Source organism: Artemia sp. Qi Xiang Cuo, chromosome 3 (genome assembly GCF_049724085.1).
Source record: "Artemia sp. Qi Xiang Cuo chromosome 3, ASM4972408v1, whole genome shotgun sequence".
In the NCBI taxonomy this organism is placed as follows: domain Eukaryota; kingdom Metazoa; phylum Arthropoda; class Branchiopoda; order Anostraca; family Artemiidae; genus Artemia; species Artemia sp. Qi Xiang Cuo.
The window spans coordinates 13,173,853-13,185,577 of record NC_142796.1 but is presented as its reverse complement, the minus strand read 5'-3'; the positions used below and the strand labels follow the sequence as shown (position 1 = coordinate 13,185,577).

General features: G+C 37.9%; 1 protein-coding gene across 1 annotated transcript in view; it reads left to right on the top strand.

The window, feature by feature from the left end:
- Nucleotides 1-8,980: 8,980 nt before the first annotated feature.
- Nucleotides 8,981-11,725, top strand: part of Cap-D2 (CAP-D2 condensin subunit) — a 215,665-nt gene continuing 212,920 nt past the window's right edge. Inside the window, exon 1 of the mRNA XM_089108481.1 lies at nt 8,981-9,095. Within this exon, the coding sequence (XP_088964607.1) occupies nt 9,040-9,095 (56 nt within the window). The 5' untranslated portion in view covers nt 8,981-9,039. The remainder of the gene's footprint in view (nt 9,096-11,725) is intronic.

Genomic DNA, 11,725 nt, shown 5'->3' with positions numbered 1-11,725 from the left:
CGTCAGTTTTTAGCAGAATATACGAAAGCTTTGTTGCCGCATGGCTGAAAAATATCTTTTGAAAGTAACTGATCGAAAGCAATTTGGTAACATCCCTAAGTGTTCGACAGTTCATTACCTCATTAATTTAATTGATTTTATTTTAAAACACCCGGATGAACCTGGAAAATGGATAAGTTTAATCACAATTGATTTCAGAAAAGCATTTGACCTTGTTGATCACAAAATCCTTTTAGAAAAAATGGCGGAAAAAAATATACCCAGCTTTATTATTAAAATCATCAAGAGCTTCTTAACAAATAGAGAGCAAACTGTGAAGTATAAAGACCAATTTTCCACTTCTCTGCCAGTTTTTTGTGCAATTCTACAAGGAACTGTGATCAGGCCGCTGGGCTTCCTCCTCATGATAAATGAATGAAATTGCTGCTGAGCTGGAGGACAGATGGAAATACGTTGACGACTTGTCCTTAACGGAAATCGTATATAAGGATTCGAAGAACAATGCTGCTGGTTTCATCGACCAAGTTACCTCAGAGGCAGCGAAACTAAATATGGTCGTGAATAAAGACAAAGCCTCGGTCACGACATTTTCTTTTCTTCAGAATACTCAACCGTCTTTCGAACCTCCTATCGCTTCCGAGCTAATAAGCCATAAAATAACTTTACTTGGTGTGGTGATTTCTTCTGACCTCTCATGGCGGGAGAATACAAAGACAATTGTAAAAAAAGCTAACGGCGCAATCCAAATGCTAAAAACACTGAAAAAATTTCGAGTTCTTAAGGACAAGCTGAAACTAATATTTTACACTTTCATCCGCCCCTTAGTTGAATATGCTTGTCCGGTTTGGCACTTTGCCCTTACCCAGGATGAAATTGATAAAATAGAACGAGTTCAGAAGAGATCACTGCAAATCATTTATGGCGGTTCCCCTCTACCTTACTCCTTTTACCTCAAAGAATTTAAACTTGAATCCCTTTCTTCCCGCCGAGGACAATTATGCCAAAGATTTGGCTCCACCCTCCTTCAACATCCCATCTACCGATCATTCCTTCCCCCCCTTTTGTCCCAATAAGATCTCGTCCCCCCAGGGAAGTGGCCTGAAACTAACCCCAGTCCACTGTAACACCATGCGCTACAGTAAAAGCTTTGTGCCAAGCTTTGTGAAATATTACAATGATCTCTAGTGTTTTTATTGTTTAGTTTATTTTATCCTGACGAAGTTTTATCACATAATTTTATTCTCAATTGCTTAAATGTGTATTCGAATACTAATTTGAAGAGTAGTCTGTGAAACAGATTAATTACACTTTGAGTCGCGATGGGGGCCCGAAATTGATCTTTGCCCCTCCCCCCCCCCCCCGAGGTTTTCTGAAATGGCGCCACTGATCTCAAGAATGCATTTGGGTATTAAGTATGAGCTTTTAGAGAATGCTTAAAGGGGAAGATCAATTAACCAAAAGGTAATATGTGCATGTATATACTTACACTGCTATTTTACTACTATTGATTAAAAATAAAGCTTTTCGAGAAAGGAGTTTTTCAAAGAAAAGTAAATGCCATTTTAAACTTAAGATCAGCAGATACAAATACCTGTTAAGATTCAAACTCAAAACGACCAGAAATTACTACTAAAGAATAAATAAAACCCAAAATGAATTGAAATTAAATAAAAAATCATAGCAAAAAACAAGCAACAAGTAATAATATGAATGAATACATAAATCTTAAAGCGAGTAATGTTTAAGTTGAACATGTAAATAAAGCTTAAAACGAAAACAAATATTTTGCTATTGAAGTATAAATGAAATCCAAAATGAACAGATAATAAACAAACAATCTATGCAAACGAAAATACAATAGATACTAATATAAATAAATAAATAGAACTTAAAACGAGTGAAAATAAAATTGAATATGCAAATCATGCTTTAAACGAACAAAAATCACTACAAATAAGAGCTTGGATATTGACCCCTTCCCTTACTGTAAAAGTTTAAATCCTAATGTGTCATTGGCGCTTTACTAAAAACTATATGTGTCTTGAACAGCCTTGGAAAGTATATACAAATTCAAACTGAATATTTGATATATAATGATATCAATTGTTGAAAGATCCATCAGTTCAAAAATTTATTTCACTGTAATTTTATTTTCATCTTCAATGCTGTAAGTACTATTTGTAATATAATTCGTTTTCAGTGAAGCGCCAATGACGCAGTAGGCTTTAGGTTTGCACAGTTAAGGAAGGGGGCAGTATCTAAGCACTGTTTGAAGTGAAACTATATTCGTCTTGATGAACAATTTTAGAAAGAACTAATAAATTAAACTGAATATTCGATGTTTAATGATATTAATTGCTGAAAGGTCATCAGTCAAGATTTCACTTAATTTTAATGTTTATTTTCAATATTAAGTGCAAAAGAAAATAGTTGTAATATAATTCGTTTTCAGTAAAGCACCAATGATGCAGTAGGTTTTAGACTTTTACAGTGACAGAAGGAGGCGATATCCAAACTATTATTTGTACTGATTGTTGTTCGTTTCCAGCTTGATTTGCATATTCAATTTTAGTTTCACCCGTTTTAAGATCTATTTATTCATTTATATTAGAATCTATTGTATGTTTGTTTGCATAGATTGTTTATTTAATTTCTGTTCGTTTTGGGTTTCATTTATACTTCAATAGCAAAGTATTTTTTTTTTTAAGCTTTATTTTCATGTTCAACTTAAACATTACTCGCTTTAAGATTTATGTATTCATTCATATTATTACTTGCTGTATGTTTTTGATATAACTTTTTATTTAATTTCTGTTCATTTTGGGTTTCTTTAATAGTAATTTCTGGTCGTTTTGAGTTTGAATCTTAACAGGTATTTTTATCTGCTGATTTTAACCCTTTCAGCCATGAATATTTTTTCTGCACAGGAAAATTCTGATTTTATAGTATAGGGCTCATTTCGACCTTAGAAAACTTATGGCTGTGTTAAAAAACCGGTGAGGCACATATTCTTAGAAATCTCGATCCCTGTCAAATGACAGGAATGGCACTAGAAGAGTATACCAGCAAGACATTTTCGTTTATACGAAAAATATAAAAAAAGGCACAAAACATATGCACAATGTCAAGTTTCAAAATCAGTGAACATGGTACATCTTGAAGCAATTCCTGTCTTTGTTAAGACAAAGCACAACCTCACATTTCTCATAACGAATCCGTGAAACACCCTTTTTTCCTTTTGGCTACTTTTCACAGCGGCACTGGGCTTCCCGACCTTCTAAATACACGGGGAAGTGATTTACTCGTCATACCGGACGCTTTCGATCGTGTTAGTTGATCGCGCAACAGGTCGGGACGGCGAAGGACCCGGAGAATTCTCTTCATCTTGTTGCTGGTGAGGACGACCAGCTCTTCGTTTAGAGACCCTGCCCTTTGTGATAGTTCCTGCTGCCAAGAAGCCATCTGCTGTCAACTTTTCAAGCAGTGGTGACGTTGTAAAGTAGTTGTCGAACTACACTTTGTGATAGACATGCTTGTCAATTTTCTCCAGCAGACTAAGAACGGTTGCTCCTCCTAAATCTCCAGCTGTTTCTCTGCGCTCCTCCCCAATAGTGGTATTCTTTCCCTGATAAATTTCAAAGTCATACATGTTATCGGAAGAACCACAGATAACTAAGTTTTTCAGCCCCCACGGTCTTGGCTTTGACTTTATGTATTTCTTCATCCTCGTCTGGCCTTTGAAGGGGATCATCTACACGTCCACACATAAGTTTTACTCCCTTCCAAGGTCCAAACACCCCGCTCTAACAAGGGATAACACAGGCCTGACTTTCCATAACGCATCATTTTCGTTCCTGTCCTCTTTGGGCGCAAAGTGGAGATGATTCCAATGGTATCGATCTTTTGGAAGTGTTCTTCCGACTATAGGAAGAAAGTACTTTTTGGTCCAGTAAAGCCCTATCTGCGGCAGATTCAGAGATCCCATAAGGATTGGGATACCAACCCTTTGGCGTATCTCTCGGGCCAGACCTTTGCCTTTGACTGCTATAGTTTTACCGTATTCCTTCATATGGTACAAGTCCGTCTTTTCAGCCATAGTCTCAAAAAACTCAAGCGGAATATACTTGTAGAAGTATTCGAAAGGAGTAAGCCCCCCAGTCTGAGAGTCCCAGTCTTGTCATTTGACGTACACTGACTTGTGAAAATTCAGATAGCCCACTAGATGGCACTAGTCACTAAATAGAACTCTCATTGATTAGTTTCAGCTATCTAGTTTTAAATGATATTACAAAAGTAGACAAATAAATGAACGTCTACTAGAATTTCTAACTAGAAATGACCCACCTCTAACAGACCTTTTCCCACTTTTTTTCTGATTAAATTTTCGTCCACTGCAATGTTCCGAACATCACGTGTGATGCATCAATAGATTGGTAGATGTCTGAAGAATACAAAGAGCATGGTTTTAGTTACTACTTTTCACACTAGATAGCATCTGGTAAGCAAAATTAGCCACCCATCATTTGACGGGCTCCGGGGCGAAAGGGTTAAGTTTAAAATGACCTTTACTTTTCTTTGAAAAACTTCTTTCTCGGAAAGTTTTTTTAAATAATTTTTGTTCGTTTTTTTTTTCAATAATTGATTGCTTCTATAAGAGCCATATATGCCCCCAGGGCATAACTTACAACGCCTCTACCCAGGCCCTAGGGGTTCCGTCGACCCCGAAGTGTTAATATATGATGTTTGAACTATTTTAACAAAATGGTCATCTCAAAATTTTTATGGGATGGGTTTTGGGAAAGAAATGTGTAGAGGAGGAAGGGGCTAGTTGCCCTCCGATCTCTTTTAAGTCTGAAAAATTAACTAGAACTTTTAATTTCCAATCAAATGAGCACTCTAAGAAGTTTATACACGCATCCCTTCTATAAGAACCATATTTGCCCCCAGGGCATAACTTACAAAACCTGCCAATGGGTCTTGGGGGGTTTTGTCGACACCGGATTTTATGTTACCTGACCTTAACATTTTTGTTACGTGAAGTACTTAACATTTTTCCATGCCAATAGCCCCAATTCTAGGCTTATACTCGAACGCATGCTTCAATGGCTGGAAAATATAAACATAAATGGTTTGAAATCTTACTAATTTAAATTTAGTCAGTTAACATAGCATAGCAACAGGAATGCAAAAGTTAAAGACAGTTTCTCTTGCACAAAAAAAGTCGGTATGAAGATTAAAGCATTAAATAAAAGCATTTATTTTTGAAATACCAAGTTAAACGAGTTTGAATGGATCAGCTTCTCTTTTCTTTCTTCTTTTGCTCAGACTTATAATATAATAGTCTGATTCCAGTTATTGTGAAGCAAAAATTAGGCAGGGAGCATCTCGGTTATTAAGTAAGTTGCATTTATAACGGTTTTTGGGTTAGGCTTCATAACAGGGCTACTCTATTTCATATTTTGTCCAAATATGATTGTAATAACTGTTAAAGCATTTACTATAATCAACCGTCTATATTTGGTGGTAATATAGTTCGTGGTAAAGAACTATAAATAAGGAGAGGGACGGCTCAATAGTAACCAAAACTCTAAAAAATGGACATTTGATATTGTTATAGGCCATTTGAAATTGATATATGCCAGAAATATTCCCGTAAATTAGGAGGGATTAGATATTAATTTCTACCTCCTCCCTTCGTCCCTAGAGCTCACTCTACATTTATCTGGAGGATGAGTGAGAGTTAGGGTATTTGCTTTGAAATACAATCTTCACAAACTGACAATCGCAAGATTTTGATCGGATCCATTTGGAAAAACCAGTGTGTGTGTGTGGGGGGGGGGGCGAAATGCCCTCTGATCCCTTTTGGCTTATAAAGAGGAAGCAAGAACTTTCAATATTCAATCAAATGACCCACTTCTGAAGTTTATTTGACGTTTCCTTACATAAAAACCTTATATATCCCGGGCATAAATTAAAACACTTGGCCCTGGACTTTGGAGGGGTTTGTGCCAACCTCAAAGTTTTTATTATCTGATTTTTGAACTATTTTTAACAAATTGGATATATCAAAATTTTGATTGGATGGGTTTTGGGAAATAAGGGCATGGAGGGAGGGGGAGGGCTAATTGCCATTCGATCTCTTTTGACTCTATAAAAGTGAACTAGAACTTTAAGTTTTAAATCAAATGAGCCCTCTTCGAAGTTTATACGAGCATTCCTTCTAGAAGAACTATGTATGCCCCCAGGGCATAACTTAAAGCGCCTGTCCCCGAGCCTTGGGGAGTTGTGTCAACCCAGAAGTTTTAATAATTGATTTTCGAACTGTTTTTATTTGCTTTGATTTTATTTATGCATTAAATTTTTATTTGGTGCATTAGGGGAAAAAGGGTGTGGAGGGGGGGCTAGTTGCCCTCGGATATCTTTTGACTCTTAAAAAGTGAACTAGAACTTCCAATTTCCAATCAAATGAGCCCTTGCTGAAGTTTATACGACCATCCCTTTCATAAGAACCATATACGTCCCCCCAGACAACACTTACAACGCCTACCCCCCGGGCCCTGGGGGTATTGTTGACACCGGAGTTTTTGTTATCTAATCTTTGAACACTTTTTAAAAAATCTGGCTATCTCAAAATTTGTAGCAGATGGGTTTGGGGAAAAAGGGCTTGGGGAGGGGGCTAGTTGCCCTTTAATCTCTTGACTCCTAAAAAGTGAACTAGAACTTTCGGTTTCCAATCAAATGAGCCCTCTATGAAGTTTTTACGAGCATCCCTTTTATAAGAAACATACTTGCCTTTAGGGCATAACTTAGAACGCCTTCCCCCGGGCCCAGGGGGGTTATATTGACACTGGAATTTTTCTTATCCGACCTTTGAATTATATTTTTTAAACAAAATATCAATCTAAAAATTTTCATCAGATGAGTTTGGAAAAAGAAGGCGTGGGGGTGGGGGGGGGGGTTAATTGCCCTCTGATCTCTTTTGACTATTAAAAGTGAACTCAAACCTTCAATTTCCAATCAAATGAGACCTCTCTGAAGTTTATACGAGCAACCATTTGATAAGAACCAGATATGCCCCAGGGCACAACTTATAACGCCTGCACCCGGGCGCTGGGGGGTTGTGTCGACACCTGAGTTTTCTTATCTGACTTTTGAACAATTTTAAACTTAATGGCTATCTAAAAATTGTTATCGGATGCATTCGGGAAAAAGGGGCGTGCAGGGGGGGGGAGGGGGGCTAGTTGCCCTCCAATCTCTTTTGACTCTCAAAAACTGAACTAGAACTTTCAATTTCCAATCAAGTGAGTCCTCTCTGAAGTTTTTACGGGCCTCCCTTCCATAAGAACCATATATTCCTCCAGGGCATAACTTACAACACCTGCCCTCGGATCCTGGGGGCTGTTTCGACCCCGGAGATTTCGTTATATGGTCTTTGAACTATTTTTAAAAAAAATGGCCATCTCAAAGTTCTTATCAGATGGTTTTAGAAAAAAGGGCGTTGAGGGGGGGGGGATAGGTGCCCTCTAATATGTTTTGACTCTTAAAAAGTGAACTAGCACTTTCAATCCAATCAAATGAGTCCTCTTTGAAGCTTATACGAGCATCCATTCCATAAGAACCATATATGCCCCCAGGGCATAACTGACAACTTCTGCCCCCGGGCCCTGGGGGTTCTGTCGACACCGGAGTTTTTGTTATATGATCTTTGTTACAAAATAACTGACAAGCTCGCCAGCATTCATTCGGTACGGAGCTTTGTGTGCGTAAGAGGTGATTGCTGTATCATTTCAAGGCGCTGGCTGGATATTGTTTCTTTTGGCGTTGTTTGAAAGCGGGTCCCTCTGGTTTTTATTCTCTGAAGAAAGGGGCCCCTGCGAGTAAGTTTTCGTTCTATGGATTTTTAGAGGAGATTAAACAAATATGCAGGAATTTATTGTTAGTAATAAGGAATTTAAATATGACGTCTCTTACAAAGGATTATTTCGATCAGAAGCATTAAGAGCTTATGCAGTTGGTGGCTAATCTGGAACAAGGAATTGATGCTCTCCACCAGGAAAATTCCCAATTGATTTTCAAAAAATTCCCAATGGCTCTCCGCCAGGAAAATTCCCGGCAGGAAAATCTCGTTTTGAAATCAGAGTTAATCGAATTAAGACTTTTGTGCCTGCATTTAGAGCTTATGTCTGAAATGAAGAATATTTCTATTTATAGTAGTCCCATTGTATCTAGGTAAAGTGCAGAAACTGGTGTTCGCGAGCTTTTTACTTATATTGGGTGATAAAAAGCTGTCGCCATTCCATTTGTGAAATGATATCGCTTTAACAATAATAGAATGAAAGGAGCTTCAATTAGGTATTCCGCTAGGAATAAGATTGAACCTATTATAGTCACGCTGACTAGCATTACTGACAAGGATGATATTATGCAGAACTGTGGAAAGCTAAAAGGATCTCGTAAAAGTATCAGTTACGATTTACCTCGAGACCTAGCTCGTCGCCGTAAAGAACTTTTTGCATACGGATCTAGTCTACGCACTTCTGCTATTCCGTCAGTGAAGATGGCCAAAACCAGAGGTATGTCAAAAGGGATTAAAATTTGGCTTGAAGCTAAGAAAAATTCGAAATTTAAGAACTGGACGTGTGTAGAGGATACTTGTTTTGATTTGTTTATGATCTTTGTTAGTGCGTCTAACGAGGTCATCCCTTCACGAGTGAATGAGGACTGATTTTTACTCCTTTATTTAAATTTTTTATTTCACAAGGTTCCTTCTTTCCTTTGTTTTTTTTTGTTTTTGTTTTTTTGTATGATTATATTTTAATTGTCATATTTACTATAATATGTTTGTGGTCCTGTGTGTCTGTTGATATTCCTGATGATATAATCTAGTATTCTTTGTCCTCTTTGTGTGTTCTTCTTTTATTTCTTTTTTTTTGTCTATCCTTTTGTCTTTACTTCGGTTTTACTTTTGTTTTTCAATTTCATGTGTGAACAAAAATTAGTTAAGCGTTACTTTCGCATAGATGCCATAGCTCTGCTGTAATGTCGATAACCTTTGGTCTAGTGAGTTTGGTCGCGGAGCGGATCTACCATCCACCGTAAGTAAAATGATTAATTCTTTTGGTGACCAGGGTGATGTCAACTCTTTGGGGGAACGTTTTGTTGAGTTACAAAATAATCCTTTAGACATAGATAGTATAAATAATAATTCAGTTGGAAGTAGAAATATTAATTATAATGATCCTAAATCGGTTATTGAAAGTAAATATGTTTCGCAATTTAATGGTTCTGCCTCTTCTAAACAAGATGGTATTTTGTCTGTGTTTCACCTAAACATTAAGGGACTTGGCTCCTCTTTTGATGAGCTGAAACGGATCGTCAGTGGTGGAACTCCGGATGTTATTGGATTATGTGAAACTTTCCTGGATTCAAAAAAGGATATGCTTTTAGACATCCAAAGATTTAGGATGGAGAGGATGAACCAGAAACAGACGGCGAAAGGTGGCCTCGCCCTGTATATTGTCGATCATCTTGTATATAATTTCCGAAGTGATTCGAGTAGAAATGAAGAAGGAATCTTTGAATCCCTTTTTATTGAGATTAAGTCAGGTTGTAAGGATTTAGTTGTCGGTTTGGTTTACAGATCCCCTAGTGGATCTATTCCTTCGTTTATGAAAATTCTGGGAAGAGGTTTTGGACTTAGTCCAAAAGCATCCTTGCGAACTAATCCTTATGGGGGATTTCAACCTTAACCTGCTGGATCAAAATTCTGCTTCGGCTGCAGATTTTTTTGTCAATGATGCTTTCTGCGAGAACTCTACCTTCAGTTTGTATACCAACCCGAATTACTGAGATGCATGCATCACTTATTGATAATATTTCTTCGTCACTAGATGTCTTAGATAATGGTTAGTGATATTTCTGATCATTTCCCTGCTGTTTCACGATATAGGACTGCTGATCGATCGCAGCTTAAAGCTTCGCCATCTAATCTCCCATTTTTCTGTTTTGGTGTCAGTGAGATCAGTCTACTTAAATTTCGTTTGACTGATCAGCCATTGGATAGTTTGGATTCTGAATCGGATTTTAACCGCTCTTTTGATTTCTTTTATGATTCAGTAAAAGAAGGTATCCAAGAAGTTTGCCACCAGAATCTAGCGCCTCATACCTCGAAAAGGATAGTACTGCTGAATCTGTGGATGACTCCAGGTCTCCATAATAGCTGGAAAAGGAAAAATTATCTGTGTAAGCTATACAAGGCTTCGTCATCTGCTTCTCATCATCAGCGGTTCGAGGCCTATAGGAGTATATTTAATTCTCTGTGTCGGAAGGCCAAGTCTAAGTATTATCACAGAAAATTTTCTGAGCGTAGAACGGATGTTGGGAAGACATGGAAAATTATTAATTCTGTACTTAGACCTACTCCTCCCCCGCCTTCAGTTCAAACAACGCTGATAGTCGACGGTAAAATTGTCCAAGGAGAAGAAAATGTTCAGCTAGAGCTATTTCTTATTTTGCTAATATAGGAAAGACGACTGCTTCCTCTGTGAGCTCTACAACTCCTCGTTGCGATTTCAGAGCCTATCTTGGACCCCCATGTTTAAAGTCAGTGGTCTTGAACCCTGTTTCTGAGTTTGAGGTAGCTTGGATCGTAAATACACTTAAAGGTTCATCGTCTTCAGGGCCAGACACAATTCCTACAAGGGTTATCCGTGCAGTTCTTCCTGTTTTTCTGTCACCCTTGACTAAAGTTGTCAATCTGTCTTTCGTGAAAGGAATTTTCTCTGAATCACTCAAGTGAGCTAAGGTAATAGTGCTGTCTGTATAAAGGTGGATCTGGGACTGAGCTTGCTAATTGTAGGCTAATATCTCTTTCATCTGTTTTCAGCAGAACTTTTGAGAAGGCTATGCTATCCAGGCTTCTTAGTTTTCTGGATGTCAAAAAAATTTTCCATGATTTCCAGTTCGGATTCCGATCGAATCACTCAACAGAGCTTGCTTGCGCATCTCTCTTGAATTTCATTCATTCGGCAATAGATTTTGGTCTTATCCCGGCAGCTTTATTTTTGGATGTTTGTAAAGCTTTTAATTCTTTGACTCATCATATTCTTCTTTGGAAACTATCGCATATTGGTATAAGATCAAATGCTTTCTCTTGGTTTGAATCATATCTTTCTGGTAGACTTATTTCAATTGATCCGAATTTCCGGAGCCCTTCTGAAGTAGAATATGGCGTCCCCCAGGGATCTGTTCTTGGCCCCGTTTTATTTCTGATTTACGTCAATGATCTGATTTCAGCAGTAAAGAACACCAGTCCTCTAGTATGCAGTCCTCTAATGAAGATTGCCTCATTGCTTTTGCTGACGACAGCACTTTTGGGGCTCTAGGGAAGACGGAATGTGATATCAGGTCTAACCTGGTGGCAATATTCGAGAGAGTAGTTTCATGGTTTGATGTGAATTACTTGGCCTTGAATGTTTCCAAGTCATATTTTCTTATTTTTTCTCGAATTGGTGTAGCTTTCCCTCAACTGACACAGCTTCAGATGTCACAAGGCTCCTTGTGTAGACCAAAGAATCGGTTGGTCCGGTTTCTTGGTATCCTGCTTGATGAGAACCTTTCGTTTAGACACGATATAGCCATGATTAGGGTCAAGGTCTCAAAGAGTTTGGGTGTCATTCGAAAACTCAAACACACATTTCCTGGATCTATTCTGAAGCTTCTTTTT